This window comes from Ammodytes marinus (assembly GCF_949987685.1).
Source record: "Ammodytes marinus genome assembly, chromosome: 5".
NCBI classification, from domain to species: domain Eukaryota; kingdom Metazoa; phylum Chordata; class Actinopteri; order Uranoscopiformes; family Ammodytidae; genus Ammodytes; species Ammodytes marinus.
The window spans coordinates 11,236,514-11,255,440 of NC_137234.1; the positions used below are offsets into that span (position 1 = coordinate 11,236,514).

Here is an 18,927-nt window from a genome sequence, read left to right on the forward strand (position 1 = left end):
TAGATACAAAATAAACTTTATTGGCAGAAGTATGAAACAGATCACTCATCTCACTTGAGTAGCGCTGTGTTAACACCTTCATCCTCGAGTGCCAATTCCCCTCCACTGCCGATAAAAACTTTTTATTAAATTATGATTTTGTCTTACATGGAACACTTAGCTGCACAATAAAAAGCCATTGTCAACTATCCTTTGACCACCTTGTTTAAAGTATGTACAAGGGTCTGCCCGTAACTCCAGCCAACAGATACATTGCACTGTCAAAGTGTGATTTGAGAAAAGTTAGCAATTCTGTCCCACTCAGAGGGAAATGAAACCACCAATGCTCCCAGACTTCTTGCCTTATTGAATCCAACAAAAATAAATCTCAAGTGTGTCTTTTGCACTCTTAATTTACTGTGTAATCATCCAAAACGATTGCAGTTCAGGAGAGGATATCAGTTTTGGATCATGAAAAAAAAGATGAATTGCTGTTCTCCCCACACTTTTAATGTATAAATAAATAAGTGGGCCAATTAACTTCATCTTAAACAAATGCCAATATCCATTAAGGTTATAAATGAAACATTCGTCTGCAGCTTTTAGTCAGACTTCAAATACTAAAAATAAGTTTGAAGACTAAGTTTGGTTAAGGAAACCTACTGTATCTCCATCTCCAGGACCAAAAAAACTGTTACAGTTATTTATTTCTAAGATGCCCACATACACACACACCATGACCAAACCCTTACCATAACCTTAACACAAAAATCTGCATTTTACTAATTGGGGAAATGGCTTTTGTCCCCAATTGTAGAATCCGTCCCCAATCAACTGGATTTAAGTATAGCGTGTGTGTCCTAAAGACACTTATGTCAGACACACACACACACACACACACACACACACACACACACACACACACACACACACACACACACACACACAAAAGTTCAGTGGAAAATGTCCGGCCCAAAAACATGCATCAGTCTTCTTCTACAACAACACACCAAAGAATAATGGTTGTTGAGATGATGTGAGTTCAAAGAGTCAAGTGAACGTCGCACTTTATTGTCTGTATGTCATGCATCACTGTGCCTGTTTTCTCTTCTCGCCGAGCAGTTATGGACAGCTAGCATTATCAGTCTTAATCATATCAGGTCATGTTATACTATGCATTGTCACAAAAAGGGCCACTTGAATGTTATCCCTTTGTTTAGGGTATTTCTATCTTAAGATCTGAAGAGGAGCCCACCAACAGTGAGCAGTCGGTCATAATGGAACAGCAGGATATAACAGTTTAGGTTTTACAATCGTCAACACCATATACAGTCACAAAGGCTTACAAACACAATGAGCTTTTTCTAAATCATCCACTACATGGGTAACAAGACAGTCAGGAGCTTTACTGGGAAAAAGATGACACTCTTTTATACATTACTTCCCTGAAGATCAGGAAAGTGACTCGCTGAAAAACATACGTAGATCTTACCAATTGGACAAAACATGTGTGTGTAAAGCTTTTACAGTTTTTTTCAATCGCTAAACCACAGTGGGCACAACTGTAGATCAATGTGCAAAACTTTAACTACAGTCTGCACTACCAACAGTCACTGGAGCTGAACAGTTCACTTCACCTGCAAAACAGGTTCAGTGCAGCAAACACTATGAACCAGCCTCATTAAGATAACACACACTGTCACTCAGAACCTGCTCAGGGTACAAACACTAGCGTCAAACCCCAATACACAAATTACAAACTTTCAATCTTTACAGTTTGAATAATTTGAGTTGTTTCACACAAATTACGTAATATTTTCTTTGATGAAAGGGTGAAATTCTTTCACATGAAATTGTTTATTTTATAACATACCAGTTTTTTTAGGAAAACAAAAAGAAATTAAAATCAGAAGTTTGCTTCAATAGATACACATTTTGTATATTTTATTGAAAACATTTCCAAATGTAGTATTTATCTGTGTAAATATTCTATAATTGTAATAAAGAAATCAATTCCTGTAATGTTGTCATTTACTGTAAGGATGCAACTCTAAGCTGTTTGTATGCTGGAAAATTCGCTTTACAGATGCAACTTTAGATTTTTGCAGATTGGGTTGCACTCTCAACCCTGCTTCTCTCAATGAGAGACCATGATTCACAACAGGGTCTATCAGTGTAGCCCTTACTGTATTTCATCAGACATTACAGCTCTATGTCTTCTAGGTCTTCCTCCACACATACACACTCTCACTGCCACTCTTCTCCCTCCAACAACCTGTGTTCCTTGGTCAATTTCCAAAAAAAAATATATTTTTGAGCTTTCCCTTTATACTGTATATATGTTCACTAACAAGTCTAAAACAAGACATCTTACAGTTGTTTTCGATTGCTAACCCACAGTGGGCACAACTGTAGCTCAATGTGCAAAACTCTAACTACAGTCTGCACTACCAACAGTCACTGGAGCTGAACAGTTCACTTCACCTGCAAAATAGGCTCAGTGCAGCAAACACTATGAATTGTCCTCACTGAGATAACACACACTGTCACTCAGAATATGCTCAGAGTACAAACACTAGCATCAAACCCCAATGCATAAATTACAAACTTTTAATCTTTACAGTTTGAATAATTTGAGTTGTTTCACACAAATTATGTAATATTTTCTTTGATGAAAGGGTGAAATTCTTTCACATGAAATTGTTAATTTTATAACATACCAGTTTTTTTAGGAAAACAAAAAGAAATGAAAATCAGAAGTTTGCTTCAATAGATACACATTTTGTATATTTTATTGAAAACATTTCCAAATGTAGTATTTATCTGTGTAAATATTCTATAATTGTAATACAGAAATCTATCCTGTAATGTTGTCATTTACTGTAAGGATGCAACTCTAAGCTGTTTGTTTGCTGGAAAATTCGTACTACAGATGCAACTTTAGATTTTTGCAGATTGGGTTGCACTCTCAACCCTGCCTCTCTCAATGAGAGACCATGATTCACAACAGGGTCTATCAGTGTAGCCCTTACTGCATTTCATCAGACATTACAGCTCTATGTCTTCCTCCACACATCCACACTCTCACTGCCACTCTTCTCCCTCCAACAACCTGTCTTCATTGGTCCATTTCCAAAAAAATATATATGTTTGAGCTTTCCCTTTATACTGTATATGTTCACTAACAAGTCTAAAACAAGACATCTTACAGTAGTGTTTCAGTTGAAATTGCAATCTGCAGTGTTTGAAATGCACTAGGCATTCATTCTGTTTTGAATGTGTGGTTTACAGTTGTGGCAGTAGTGTGTTAGTGTTTGAAAAAAAGGGCTGGAAATCAGTGTTGTGCAGGCTGTGGTTAAGCCATGAGATAGGTGTGTAGAGTTTTGAAAATTGTGTTTAAGCAATGAAAAATTAGCTACAGTTTGGTCCGAATGAACCGCTGCTCTGCATACTGTTGTTAGAGTTTTGCACATGTCGCTCCAGTTGTGCCCACTGTGGTTTAACAATCGTAAAAAACTGTAATGCACACAATGATATTAATCCTGAAACATCAGACGTAAAGATATAAAAACTTACAGGGACTAATTTACTGCAGAATTAATGTTTTTGCTTGTGATACTTCAGGTACATTTTGCGGATAATGATACCAGCTTTTACATGCAGCACATTTTTACAGAGTGGCATAAGTACTTTTACTTAGGGAAAGAATCTGAACACTTATTCCACCACTGCTTGTAATGTATTCATTTACAGTATATGTGGACAGCTTGTTAAAGGTTGTTCTCGTCTTTCGGTCTTACTGTAAGGTGGAATCAAATTCACAAATCATTTCCACAATATGGGTGCCCTGGATAGTCTCTGATTCATACATCTGTGTTCCGACTCTGAAGGGATCCAAAGATTGTGCAGTAGCTCTTTTTCTCCTAGCCTCTCCGTGGTCACTCTGCTCTCATGCAACTGGCAACTATAGGCATTGGCTTACCAATAGCTGCCCCTTAAAACTCACCAGACCAACCCTTCTCATAAATATTTATACAGATGGTTGCCGCAAATCACAAGTTGAAACAAGTCACAAGATGAAAAGGGCAGTGACAAGGAAACAATTCTGTCTTTCTGCTGGTTGCATCTACTGTAATTGCCTGGCACAAAACGACAAAAGTGAGATATAGACTGGAAAAAATTGTTCTGTATTGAGTCTGTCAAATGTCTAAACAAAACATTTTCCATTCATGCATTTCACAGATAGCTTAATTAAAAAGGTTTAATTGGCTGTTTGGATACCCACCACCATGACAAAATATGGCTTACATTGACCAATGGGAAGAATCAGATTGTGTTCTGTCTGTGAGTTAGCTTTGGAGCTACAACAATGAGGCGATTAGCATAGCATAAAGATTCATAGAGTTATGTGATGATATGGAAGAATTAAGGAGAGAGTATTATTGGCGTGAATTTATGAATAGTAACTTTAATATACTGATTGCTATAGGTGTCCTTATAAAAGTAAATAATGGATATAGTTCTGAAAATAGAAACAGTTTGCTTTTGGAAGAACCTAAAAGGAGTTAGGAGGACTTGTTTCTGAAGCCAAGTATTTTGCCTGAGAATTCCTTAATTGGTCTACTGAGGGATATATTAAGTCTTAAGACATTAGTGCTTGGTATGCAATACAAATGTTAAAAGCTTTCCAATGAAAAGCCCTATAATTACGTCAATTGCATGATCCTTCTTTGTGTCTATATTCATGCCAGCATTGTGAAAACTCCATGTGCTATTGTGTATGTAAATTGTCTGGTTTTGTAATTACTGACCCAATTATGGCGTCTTTACAGAGTGTGTGTTGATGTATTACCGTAATCAGACATCAAAAGGAGGCAGAAGAAAGCATCATTTTCTATTAAAGGCTGTTTCTATTGCAGGATTTACGTTTGGTTTGGCATGTTACAATAAGCCTCACATCTTCAATCAGGAAATCTTCACGAAAGACATGCAGGAAGCTGGATGAATTAACTGTATTGCTCAATGTACCTCTATTTTTTTTGTTATAATTTCAATACAATGTGTGGGTATAAAAAAAAGCAAAATCTAAAAATAAACTGTGTTACTGGAAGGACTAACCCTGACGTTTTCCAGTTTATTCGTAACTGTCTAACACATTTTTTAAATATCTTATTTTATGGTATCTAAATAGTTATTTTCTGATTTAATATCACCGTCACCGTATTTGGTATCCAACACCATTTTTTAACGGTTTGACAGTTGATTCCAGTAAAGACTTCAAAGACCAACATTGACCTTTGACCTTTGAGTGTTTGACTCACTTAGCTGCATAGCTGCGATCTTACATGTAGGTACTGAGGGTAACATTAATATTTGTTTAGTCTAAAGACTGTAAATCTTTCGCGTTTAGGAGAAATTGAAAGACATCCATTATTTGGTTGCTTTCTTTGTACTATCCAATAAAAATATCTGCATCAGTATATGAAAAATATACATTCAGCCTAGAATCAGACAAGGTTCTTGTTTAAAGATAGAGAAAGTGTTTTAGAATAAACAGTTGTCTGAGAGGCGTTTGCAATCAATCAAGAAGCCACAGCTGCTTACTCCACATGACCAAACATGGTCTCGAAGGAACAAGTCCCTGACCAGGACACAAATTCCACACAGTTTACAAGCCACAACAAACTGTAGTGGTGACATTTTCTGCTGCTCATTAAAATGTCCGTGTACAGTTTGGTTGAAACGGAGTGTGTGTGTTGTTTTGTGGCCGTTGACCATAAACTGGTAAAGTGGAGATTTGAAAGCATCGTATCATCTCCATGCAGTGTAAACAGCTCAACAGGACATTCACTAAGGCTCTGCAGCTTAGCTTTGTTTTAATAGGCTAAAAGGACCAAAGAAGTCTGTCATTATCAACTGACAGGTGTACCTTAAAAGAGGTGAAAATAGTTGTCTGCTAGCTTTATTTTGTCCATGCCAACTAGAGTCTTACTGATCATTGAAACCGGAATTAATTATGTCAGTGGTAAATTCGATTCAAATCTAAAGTTGAGCTATTGTTTCCTCCTCGGCTGGGTACTCAATGGAAACAGATGCAGCTATGTGCACTCCCTGCTCTGCATCCCATCAGATGAGGTGGTGTACTCAACCTCCTTTTAAGGAAGTTCACAGGCACTGTTAGTTGTAGTGTCCCAGCTTGGCAAGGTTGAGGGCCATGGACAGTGAGCATGGTTTACACTAGGAAATACCTACTCCTATACAACGTGTCAAACCACAAATAACTTATTTCCATTGTGATTGCTATGAATCACTATTCCATAAGGAAAGGATTGTCATTGTCACTGTCAATAGAAGCAGATTTTTTGATAATATTAGATGTTTTAAAAAGGATCAGGAATAGCTGGACATTTAAACAAATAAATCCTAATGCTAAATCGTTGTGGTATTAGTGTAAGGAATGTTATTTCTACTTTCAAATGAGTAGAATTGAAGGCAGACTGATTGCAGATGAAATACTCCATTTATGTCAGAGCCACTTACGCTCACATCTGCACCTCCTGTAATTTGCTCATGTGGAAAACCATTTCCTCTCCTATTTAGAGTGTCCCACCTGTGCAGAGCAGACAGTCACCCTCTTTGTCAAATCACAACACTACAAATGCCCATTTGTGCTCAGACTAAAACATTAGCAGCTGAATCTCCCCAGATTTCGTTTCTCGTTTGGCAGAAAAAAGTATTCTTCATCCGGCAGCTCATATCCCACACCTTTTTGTTTTGTCAATGGCACTATGTAGACTCTGTGGCGTTTGGGTCAAGGCAGTTTGGTGTAGCTCTTTTATGGGCAACATAACATAACTCTTCCACAGTTAAACATGTCATTAAATACATCTCTTCTCCTTTGCACTGTTGTTTTAAAGCTGTGATTGTATGCACATTGAGCTTTGATGAAAATCAGTTTTTTGCACCTCATATAATAAAGTGTGCAAAAACATTTCACTGTACACGCGCAGCTGTTTTCACTCTCGTGACGCAACATCATCCTGATTACAGTAATCAAGAAGGATGCTCACCAAAACCCAAACATGTTTCCAGTCCCCAGAGAGATGAGTCCCTGGCCATAAACTCACACACTCACTAACCCCATGTAGTTGTAGCGTTTATCTTCAATACCATCTAAGGAATAGGAGTCTCACTTGGCATGGCGACCACGACAAAACAGCTTCTCCAAAGCCAGACGTCTGGTCCATGTATGAGTAACAGAAACTATTGTCAAATTATAGTATTCACTTCTGTGCTGGAATTAAGCAAATGCAAGTGCTAAGCCTCAGGGAAAAGGAAGACGAGGAATGTCGGAGTTTCAAGCCACTGATTTGAGTTAGCATCACACAACAACACAGCAAAATGCACTTTTCAGCTTACTTGCACATTCACTTCATATAAGGAGAAAGAGAAATGTGTCGCCTCTGTCCTCCATTGTTAGACTAATGATACAACTGCAGAACTCTACTCAATTATACGAGATTTAGTAGACCCTTCGCTGGTATTTATTGTCATATTTATTGTCAACATCAACTACATTTTCTTTAACATTTTATGCACTTTAGGATGTTCCAATAAAAAACCTATTAAAAGTACAATTACACATTTCCCCTATGGGACTATTTTTTAAGGTTGAATTTCTAACATCTACAGTCAAGAAATGATTGCCTACTTGTAAGTATTTATAGCTTTTGGTCAGAAAATAAACAAATGCATGCCATTTGTCATGAAGTTGTTGGTCATCAGTCCCCCCCATGTCTCTTCTTAAGCGCTGGATTTGTATATGATGAGGAGAGCATAGGAGACATGTCACAGGTGTAACCACATTAAACAGGGAAGCCATACTCTTTCAATTTACAGAATCTGTTCCTAATCTAAACCAACTGGCTAAATCTATGTCTTGTTAATGAGCCATACACCTATACCTTGTCATGCCATCAACTGATGTGTGGACACCAGAACAACTTTAGCAGCCAGCAATTATCTGCTCAAGTCCAATTTAATTCTCAATTAATCTCGATTACAATTTTTTTAAATCCTTTCTCTCTGATACTTAAGTTATAAGGTAGCATCACACATTATAGTCATCAAACTTACCAGGCCGAGCAACCAAAGGAAGTGTTCCTGCTGGAAAACAGCCGAGGCAGAGCAACCAGAGGTTTATAAGCACAGCATGCAGTGTACAGCCCCGCCTTCTCCGGCTGCAGCCCAGTGAGGTTCTCACATGTGGGCTGTTGGTTTATACCCAGTCAATTATTTCTGAGATTAATCAGCTGTTGATGATGTAAGTCCGAAAAAGATTCTATAAGGACAAAGTCTTTTGGAGAAAAATACTGTGTTTGTCATGATTTTGCACCGATACTTTTTCATAATGATTAATGCAATGTCCTTAACATACAGTAGTATCGTTATTATTTATCATGTTTACAGCAATTCATGAACAAGTTTAAGACCTCCCATACTCAATTCCTTGCTGGTGTGAATGTAGGTTTTGTGATTTATTTAAAGTGAAAGGTGAACTTTAAATAACATGCCTAGATGATGCACACAGAATGTGTTGCCTTACAGGTTACATGCAAACAATGTAATCCATTCAATACATTGCAAGATATGCAGCAGCCTTTGTGCCGCATATGCCGCAATAAAAATCATGTTGATCATTGTGTTCGTCCAATTAGAGGGTTTCTCACTGGCTAAGCCCCATGAGGTTTGGCCAAATTACACAAATGCTTGAGAAATGAGGAGCCACTCCTCTTGATCCATCTGTGGTAGAAAAAACACACGCAGTTGTTTATTGTTCCCAGTGGGCTAAAGGCGACCAAAATCTAAATTGCAGGCATATCTGTTCTTCCCAACCATTGTTGTTTGTTTTGTAATGTGTCTCTATTGCTCCATCTCAATATCTAAAACTAACTTTATGACAGGTCAAACATTACGACAGGCCTTCCTGTTGTGAAATGATGGGTAATCTAAAAAGGAAGCTTAATATTCAGAACATATGAATGGGAAAAATATATTTTGGGAAATTTTGAACTTTTTTTTATTCAATCATGCAGACTCTTTCATGGTAAGGTGTTAACATTAGGGAAGACATTACATCACATGAAATCAAAAATATATCAGTGTTCTCTACTCTTTAGTATCTACAAAGGCATGTTCTTTTTATAAATCTTTTTTTCCCATGTTGACCTATGAGGCAAGTGTACAAAAAAACAGTGGCAGAGAAACGCAACAGACAAACTGGGAAAACGGGAGACACAGCTGATATAAAGCTACATCTACAAACAAGAGACACAATAAAACAAATAATGAAGTAACCTTTGCAATACACGGAAGTAAGATGATACGTAAAATAGTGCTGCTTGGAGACATAATGTGGAGAGCGGTTTTGTAACATTTTCACTAATGTTATTAACATTACATAAGCAACATCAAATGGCACTAGTGTTAAAAGTTCAGATTTTTTTTTAGGGTGCGCCCTTAGCTCAGTTGGTAAGGCGTCCCCCCCATGGGCCTCGGCCAGCAGCGGATCCGGGTTCGATTCCAGCCCGCGGTCGTTCTCTGCATGTCACTCCCCTCTCTGCCCCATTTCAACTCTGTCTCTACACTATCAATAAAGCATAAAAATGCCAAAAAAACATCTTAAAAAAAATGAATTAAACTTTAGTTTTAATATTTATCCAGTTTAATGATGTTTAGCATTCACAGTTTTTGTATTTAATTGAAAAATTTAAAAAATCCTTTAGAAAATGCCCATAAATGAACATTAATTAAACCAGATATTCCAGCCATGTCACAGCTTTTAAAAATTAATCAGACCCCTAAACTTCTATAGACCTCCTAGAAAAACAACTTTAACTGTCTTCCTTACTCATACCGAGTAGGCCACTTATGTGCAAAACCCCTGAAATCCTCATTTAACTCATATGATTTTCAGAGGTTTTGCATAATTACAGCATTTGTGAATCGCAATTGCCGCTTTCTTGGAATTTCCAATGAGGTAAGACTTGTTAATAGAGTGCTCTTAATCCTAAGTAAAATCACAGCAAGACCTGTTTGACGCTCCATGTAAAAAGAAGCTTTTAAAAAGAAGTCAAGCACTATGTTGATACTGAAGGCACATGTTGAAGCGCAAGGGGATAATCCTAAAGCTTGTCAATGTAACATAAGAGCAACTTTTAGAAAGACGTTTTTCCTTTTGCTGGATACGACGTATTTCAAGATTGCTCAACATCACCACATAAACCTAACAATGAGCAAGGTAAAGTCAATGGGTAAATAAATAAAAAAGCACTTAACGGTCACCATACAGGCATACAGTATTTAGGGACAATTAGCTTAAAAATACCCACACGCCAAACCCTTCCTCAGTGTTTACACATGATACAACTCAACACAGTGCTGACACATTTACAGTACATATCAGGACTTTCTCCTGCCCCTGTTTACCAGTCTGTCCAGCGACATACGTATATGTACATGAGATACAGTATGTCCATGTCAGGCCACTGTTACACATACAGCAACTTAACTTTGAGAATTGCAGTTATCCTTTAAATCGTATCAACATCCATTTGTTGTTGATACTGTTATATTATGAGTTATTTACACTTTTCAAGAGTTTTTATGTACCTAATGAAAGTGCGCATGGGCGACAAAAACAGAGCTATGTTAAGCCTTAGTGCCAGTTTAGTGCATTCAAGTCGACGGTATGGCCTTTCCCTGGTCCTCCACCTTTTTAATAGCCGCCTGAATCTTCGCCTGGTCTCCCAAGAGCTGTCGAGGTTTCACAGACTTCAGGTTTTCATCCAGCTCAAGCAGCACGGGTACCCCAGTAGGTAAAGTCACACTGGCAATATCCCCATCCGATATACCTGTTGAAATCAGGACAGTAATATTAAGATGACGCTATACAAACTAGTCACCAACAGTTTTAATGTCAGAGTCTCATTTTGCGTTAGTACAACATGCATGAATACTGTAATGAAATCTTGTAAGTTTATTACCAAATGTACAACAATAACACAATTCTAGCCTGTGTGTCTATGTCCTGTGCTGTATAATGTTTATCAGTCAATATGTTTTATGTTACTGAGTGTGCTGTGACACATAGCGCTTCCAAAGCTCATGTGTGTGATAAAAGGTCAGAGTGGACTTCATAGCCACAGCCAAATGTAACATAAACTCACTGGCCTTTTTGAATAGGTTCAGCTTTCCATTTTTGGAACTGCAAAATGTCCTCCCCATTTAAATGACTCTGACGACTAGAAACAGCGGCCTATAGAGACCAGAAGCTGTAGCTAAATTCAACTGAATGCATTCACCCGCACAAAGACAAAAGCTGATAGAAAGCACTGTTAATAATAGCTTGGTTCAGTTCAGTAGCATACCTTCCAGATGCTTCAACAGAGCCCTGCAACTGTTTCCATGGGCAGAAATGAGCACAGTATTGCCTTTCCTTATCTCTGGCACCACAGTGCTGTCCCAGTATGGCAGCAGCCTGTCCAACACTGTCTTCAGGCTCTCTGATCGGGGTAGGCTTTCCTTTGGCACGTCACAAGTGGTGTATCTGCGGTCATTGTAGATTTCCAGGAAGTACGGGTGGGATTCTTCAATAGCAGGTGGACAGAGATCATAGCTCCTTCTCCACAACTTCACCTGTTCCTCTCCGTGTTGTTTAGCCATCTCTGCCCGGTTCAAGCCAATCAGGGCACCATAGTGGCGCTCGTTCAGTCTCCACGATTTGACCACAGGGACCCACTCCTGACCCATAGCCTCCAGCACCAGCCACGCTGTGTGGATAGAGCGGCTGAGTAATGAAGTGAATACTAAGTCGAACTTGTAGCCCTGCTCTTTCAGGAGCTTGCCACAGTCCTGGGCCTCCTTCACCCCATCCTCGCTCAGTTTTTGGTCAACCCAGCTGCAGAAACGGTTCTCTTTGTTCCAGGCCCCCTCCCCATGCCTCAGCAGAAACAGTTTGTACTTGGACATCGGGAGGAGAAACCTGCACACATTCAGCAGAAATACATTCAAAAGAAGATATAGTTAGTGATGACAGAAGTGACATTACAACACTCATTCTAACTATTGTACACAATCAATAGCCATTCCACAATGTATAGCCACAGTTCATTGTATCTGATCTGTATTCCGTAGCAGGTATTTTTGGGAGGCTGTGCAAGCAAAAGGTTAGAGGTTGCTGTAAAAAGTGAATGCAGATAGCTACCGTTAGTAACTAGCTTTATGTATGTGCTAGACTGGAACCCAAACAATGATACACAACGCAAGCGAAGCTATAACTGTATGATTGGAAAATGTAATTGGAAGCTGCAGAAAAGCTTTAGCAAGCTTGAAAGGATGGATGGACGTGTTGCTATGTAAATGACTGTTAGTACAGCTTATATTATGGCCGCTTAGACCGAGGTACACAGAGGACCTACGTAGGCTATACAAAAAACAGAACTAGAAACATTTGGCAACCCCTCTCCAAAATCAGCATAATATTGTGAAAATGTCGTCTTACCCTATGTGGGTTTTTAAATCCAGCAGAAATGTGGCTAGTGCAGTCGACAGTGTTATGGGCTGGACCGGGGCCGGGCATGTACAGCACTGTTCCAGTGAGCTTTGATGATTGACAACCCTCTCCACTAATCAGAGTGGCGGATATCCCATGGGGGCGTTGCCATCTGTCAGACCCTATGCCCATATATAGCAATGGTAGTAACGGCCAGGCACGTTCGTGGAGGGAGACGAATAGGGCACGAGGGGGGTGGAGCACCGACCATGGTACCGACCTACCCTACCGACTCTCTCAACCATGGATGCCATGGAGAATAGAATAGGTCCATGAGAGGTACAGTCACACGGTTTAACTGTAGATGTTTTGTTGTTTGGGCTCTGAGCGGTTTACAGCTCTGAAAGGATGTATTATGTTTGTAAGAGAAGTACAGCAGACAAATGTACAGGCGGGAAGGGATAGTTTATGCTGGACTGTTTACCCGCCTAAAATAAAAATTCTCTGTGTGGGAAAACATCAGTGGCTAACATAGCTTATGTATATAACTTTTAAACATTAGTTATTATTGTTCACAAAAAAAAAAAAAAAAAAAAGCTACAGGCAAAAGTTGGAATTGTTTGTATATTGTTAAAGTCAGGTTGCATTGTTAAAAACCTGCCTCTGACTCATAAAAAGACATTGTTTTCATTAAATAATACTGTAGGTTTCCAACCCGGTCAAACCCCAAAATATAGCCAAATAAATGGTTTACCTTCTGGAAAATATGCCTATTATATTACATAAGGACACATCGTATCAGGTGTTATATCACCATATCGAGTTATAAAATGGTGTCCAAAATTCTGATACTAAAATTGAGACTGATATTTTCATGTTAACCTGGAAATAATAAGAATAGGGAAACCTTTAAAAACACAGTGTATGTCATGAAATGTCAAATGAAGAAGAAATATTTAACCTGCAAACAAATTTCAGCAAATATGATGACCAATGTCCAATATAATTCTGTACTGGGAGATAAACAAGGCCAAAAGCTTTAGGGTGCATTGGCTAAGAATTATCAGCATTTCAGAGTGGTTTACTGGGGAAAAAAAGTCCTATTTACTGATAAACCAAAGTTAGAGATTTATGACAGCACAATAATCAAATGAACCAGAGATGTAGGCCTATGGAAACTCTATCGATGTAGTAATAAGCTGATATACCATCAAACTCAAATACTTAATCAGTTCTTGAAGGTGAGCATTTCCAGTTTAAGACACCGAGCACCATTGTTCTCTGAGCAATGTCATTTATTATTTGATGCATGCACAATTCATAACATTGCTTTTTCTCATCTTTATGTCTGATTTATGCCTACTGCCACGTTCACCTTGTGTGACTTCATGCATAGACCCGCAACATAAGCCACCCCTGGAATGTGTATTCTCTAGTTTTATTATTCCAAAAGGCACATCTAGTCCCCGGAAAAAATACAGGATTACACTGTATATGGTTCTCCATGTATGCCATGATTCAAAAAACGCTTTTGTAAACAATATGGTCAAAGTGTACATTGGGTAAAAACTGATTAATAAATTAAACAAATATGCCAATATGCATTTTCTCTAGATTCTTGCCAGTTTATTGTTGTTCATTGCCACAATCAAAACACCAGCTAGTATATTACAGCCAATAGGGGAGGCTGTGATCAATAATTAATACAGGTGATGAAAATTGCAACTGAAATAATGTGCTCTAATACAAATGCTTTTCATAATGCATACATTATGTAAAAAACGACATGTATTATTTGAATTATTACAAAGTTAAACATCTTCACTATTGCCAGTAACACAAACACGTGAAACATGAACTGTGCCAGAACCTATTTGTTAACCTGCCCATAAAGTAAACAACCGTACAGGATTCACTGGTTCCACATGTTTTTGAGCAGCAAACGCCTCCACGGAGATATTATCCCCAAAAAATCTACTGGTTAAACAGCTTCTTCCTGCCCTCCATACCAGACATGGCGTCCACGTTCTTACGCCAGTCAGTCACTTCCTCTTTCTGTGGGGAGAAAATCATTTGAATCAGCTCATTCTGATTTAAAATTTAAAAAAGTACCTTGAGCCATGTTGTACACCACAAATAGGTATACAATAATAGCGAATATAGGGATACGTGCTTGATAATATTAAAAATAAGGATACATTTCCTACATTCAAAATGTCTGCCTCAGATATAGTACAACTACATTCTTACTTCTGCATTTTGCAAACAAATATAACCCTTCTCTGGTTAGTGACAGTCCACTTTCTGTTCCTATAGTTCTAGTTTAGGTTTCATATCAGGGTTTCGTTGTAGGCCCCGTCTATAGCTGTTAAATTGAACTTGTGTGTGCTCAGAAAATGTTTATCTTAAGCAAAGAGTCAGAGATTCCGGCGAATGCTTTTTTATTTGTCAAAATCCCTTTTTGTCAGAATCAGTGAATATTTCCTCACAATCCACTACCTGTACGTACTGTGTGCCCCCTCTGTTTACATACCGTTTGTTTACATACCAGTTTACAGAGCCTAGGCTGTGTAATAACTCTAAATATTTTTTCAGTGCACACTGTAGTGACGGGTAGCAGATTGCTGATTTTAACAAAAAGTTTAAAAAAATTGACAACACACGTTCTCCAGAACCACTGCCTCCACCTTTAATTGCCTTGTTTCAGGGCCCCAAATATTTCAACTGCTCATGATGTTTAAGATGTACTAGAGAAAAACTGGAATAATTTTCCCTGGATTATCCTCAGTAAATGAAGCATTTTGCAATAAATTGAATTTGAAGCCCTTACCTTCTCCTCCTCCTTCTTCACAGTCTTGAGGTTGGCTTTGAAGTCCACAGACTCTTTGACCTTTGATCCCAGCAGCGCTCCCAGCATGGCGTCGGCTGACACCCTCACCCTCTTCAGGTTCGGTCTCTTCATCTTACCCTTCAACTCAAAGATCTTCTGACCCAGGTCCTGTAACTTTTTTTTCAAACAAAATGACAAACCCACGCTCAACATTAACTTAAAATGTCTAGGTTACATACGGGGGTTTTCATTATAAAGACTAATATCCAATAATCAAAATGTTTGTCCTTAAAATGTCTTATTACTTCTTACATATCCTTTTGACATGACTTTTTTTGGATAATGAAGTTAAGGTTACTTTAATAAACTTGCTTTAATTCATTCTTGCCTTAAATGTGTTTTGGGACATAATTGTACAGAAAATGCTGTTAAAAAAACGGAAGAACCAACATAGAGCCATACAGGTCAAGTTGAATGGGGGAATATTTACTTTTCAAAGTAATTCTGGGAACCCAGTTTTACGTTTACATCTACATTTCTTTGCCAGTATGGACGTTAAATAGGTTTTGAATTGCATTCGTAATGGTCATAGAAAAATGTATTTAAAAGTATCAGATCCTGCAGAAAACCCATATGCATCCATTAAATATGTACAGTGCTTAATTTTATGTTAAATAAATAAATAAAACAATTCAAATTCACAAATATTACTTACCTCCACATCATTTTTCGTCACTTTAAGATTAACGTCATACCGTTCTTCATCAGCCTTGTCAATCTTAGTGTGCAGCTCTTTGCAGAGATTCTGTGTGCAGAAACCATTTAGTGAATTACTCAGAAAGAATGCACAGCCAGTGATTTGTTTATCAAATATACCATAATATAGATTTATATAAACATATGCAACATTTGTTTTATGATCAGCAGACTAATCCAAGGGTGTTGCTGGGTGGATAGGTTTCATTGGACATGTGATCTAATGGTCAATATTTAAACTGTTGACTTTGAGGTCTGTGGATTATTTTGACTTAGTGAGACATTGTTCTTGGCAAGAGCCATCATGGTTGAGGTTTTCAAATGTAATTTTTTAAATACTTTGAGCACCACATACTAAATTACTATACCTAAATTGCATTTTGGGATCAGCAGAAGACTCATTGACAGATATCTCCAACCAAACCTCATCAAATAAAACCAAACGTAATTGCCTGTGGTAACATTCGACTAGGGGTTAGGGAAAAGTAATTATTAGGAGGAAGTGAGCCTTTCAAAGTGTTTGGTGAATTAATGTTAACTTTCTTTAGAGCCAAAACCAATAAGAAAAACTCCCTATGCGGATTGAAATACTTGATAAATGTACCTGTAGGTCCTGCAAAGATAGGCCTGACAGTTGAAGACCTGGGACTCTCTCAGCGAGGGTCCTCTCTCGTTCATCTTTTCTCTCTTGCTTGTCATCCTCCAACATAGTCATGGCCCTCTTCATCAGTTTGGTCTGGTACACACATAAGAGAATGACACCTTAGTTAGCCAGAAAATGTATAAGAGATAAACTTTATTCCAGACTCAGGTGGTCCATGTAAAATACATATAAAACACAGACAATTCAACAAACAAATACAAACAATCACAGCACCTCTATAATAGAAATTCTTGAACATGCTTTTTAAAGCATTGCTATCCAAGACTAACACACAGTTCCACGTAAATTACCTTCAAGAACAGCCTACGAGACGCTGAGATTTTTGGTTTTGGTTTCTGCTAAAAGGCAGAAAAAGGCAAAAGTGTTATACATTTCTAATATACAACCGTACGCAGTGAATTTCCTTGTGTTCATTTTTATTTACATGCGTGTTTTGTACATTAATACTTTTATGATTCAACTAACACATAAAATGACAATATACTGTATAGAGTACTGACTCCAGCCTTTCATGCATAGGCAAGGCACTTATGCACTGAGTCTGTGGGCTTATCCTCATTTCAACACACAAGTAGTTTTTAAGTCACTCAAATTACAATTCATAAATAACTCAAATTATATTTAAGACATTTGTTCCATCTTTGATGGTAGAATCAACTCACTGGCCTGTCCAATGACGAAGGTGTTGTCCATAAATCAAGAGGAGAAAGAGAAAAGATGGAATTTGTTACATTTCTGGAATTTCAGGCATAACATTTATCGGAGCTTAGGTAAATGAGACTTACGCTTCAGACATGGTTGCAGTTTTTTGTGTTTCTCCTTGCTAGATCTGTCATGTTACAAAAGAGAGGAAGAATCAGATTTTTTATTTTAATTTTTTTTAACAGAAAAACAAAATAAATCTTGACTAAGCAAAACTTCTGATTTTGACACTTGAGAGAGATATCCTATATACCATATGTTGACGCTTCATAGCATGTGGCACTAGCATAACAATGTATGACATTGTCTAAAGGTCAAACCTTTACTTCAAAAGCACTGTCTGAATAATAATAGAAATTAAACTAACAGTAGTTAAAAATGCGGGACAAGTAATCAGCAAAGAGCAAAGGATTCATGTTTTTTTTTATATGTATACTATATATTTTTTTAATAACTTTTTATAATTTAATTACAAAAAGAGGCTTCAATCACAGATCATTACATTGAATGGACAACATGGAATTATAAGCAATGTGAATAAAGATTTGCAAAGAATAAGAACAAAACATATATCAAATCCATACTGTGATGTGTTATTTATAACTTCAGCTTCTGTGTAAGACCAAAGGAAGCCAGTTGATTTCAAACCCAAACTAAAAAAAAACTCTCCTCTACTCACACATAAGGATAATAATTTTTTACAATCAGATAGCTTTCTTTTAATAAAAAACAATCTAACAAATATTCCGCAATTAAACACTGTTTTAAATGAAATATTCCGGCATGCTTTTTCAAGACTAAGAGTAGCATCAGCATACTCAACTTTTACCAAGAGCTATATACTAAAAAGTCTTTCAAGTTCTGTAATATTTTTTAAAATCATCCTTACCTTCTACAATAGGTAACAAATACCCACAGGCGTCTTTTTCTGAGGCAAGACTGGACGAAAGAGGGTAGATTTATAGATTCTGGAGCCCATGTGAGTGGCTCACTAAAATAGCCCTTCTGTCCTCACCATTCTTGCACAGCGTCTATCACATCACATGTGAAAGGGTTTACTTACTGTTCCACCTGTGAGCCTGTCTTAGTGCCTCCGTCTATTTCGCTGACTAGGACAGGGCAAAGTTTGAAGGGAGCTTTTAAGTCCCATGTTATGTGTGTGAAATCAAGGTTGATCCCACAAATAATCCAAGGCGATCGTTCCATTCCATTTCCATCATGATCGACAGTGGAGGACAACAATGGCAGGAGTGTTATCTTCTTTATTGAGTTAACATAACTGGATTAATCTTTGTTTCAAGTGCATAAACCAAATATGAAGTAAACATACTCCCACTGCAATAACTATAACAAAGTTATTATTTATTTATTTATGTATGTATTTATTATTTATTTATTTTAAAAGCCAATACATTTTTTGAATATCTATATAAAAAAAATAGA

The 18,927-nt window shown here is 37.6% G+C and overlaps 2 protein-coding genes across 5 annotated transcripts; both read right to left on the reverse strand.

Moving 5' to 3' along the window:
- Positions 1 to 9,174: 9,174 nt before the first annotated feature.
- On the reverse strand, positions 9,175 to 12,603 carry bpgm (2,3-bisphosphoglycerate mutase). 2 transcript variants are annotated; one of them, XM_080028009.1, is made up of 3 exons: positions 12,542 to 12,603; positions 11,409 to 12,022; positions 9,175 to 10,892 (listed from the first exon to the last, which is right to left on the reverse strand). In XM_080028009.1, the coding sequence occupies exons 2-3, from the start codon at positions 12,007 to 12,009 to the stop codon at positions 10,717 to 10,719; spliced, it is 777 nt and encodes a 258-aa protein (XP_079884135.1). In that variant the 5' UTR covers positions 12,010 to 12,022; positions 12,542 to 12,603; the 3' UTR covers positions 9,175 to 10,716. The 2 variants fall into 2 exon arrangements, with proteins under 2 accessions (XP_079884135.1, XP_079884136.1); XM_080028010.1 differs by lacking the exon at positions 12,542 to 12,603 and adding an exon at positions 12,245 to 12,275.
- A 1,345-nt stretch (positions 12,604 to 13,948) lies between these two features.
- On the reverse strand, positions 13,949 to 18,572 carry LOC307250928 (troponin I, cardiac muscle-like). 3 transcript variants are annotated; one of them, XM_080028204.1, is made up of 7 exons: positions 18,548 to 18,572; positions 17,564 to 17,611; positions 17,073 to 17,120; positions 16,723 to 16,854; positions 16,078 to 16,167; positions 15,363 to 15,536; positions 13,949 to 14,587 (listed from the first exon to the last, which is right to left on the reverse strand). In XM_080028204.1, exons 4-7 carry the CDS (start codon positions 16,843 to 16,845, stop codon positions 14,507 to 14,509), a joined length of 468 nt encoding a protein of 155 aa, XP_079884330.1. In that variant the 5' UTR covers positions 16,846 to 16,854; positions 17,073 to 17,120; positions 17,564 to 17,611; positions 18,548 to 18,572; the 3' UTR covers positions 13,949 to 14,506. The 3 variants fall into 3 exon arrangements, with proteins under 3 accessions (XP_079884330.1, XP_079884331.1, XP_079884329.1); XM_080028205.1 differs by lacking the exon at positions 18,548 to 18,572 and adding an exon at positions 18,374 to 18,495 and having other exon boundaries at positions 17,073 to 17,117; XM_080028203.1 differs by lacking the exon at positions 18,548 to 18,572 and adding an exon at positions 18,374 to 18,495.
- Between the last annotated feature and the right edge of the window lie 355 nt (positions 18,573 to 18,927).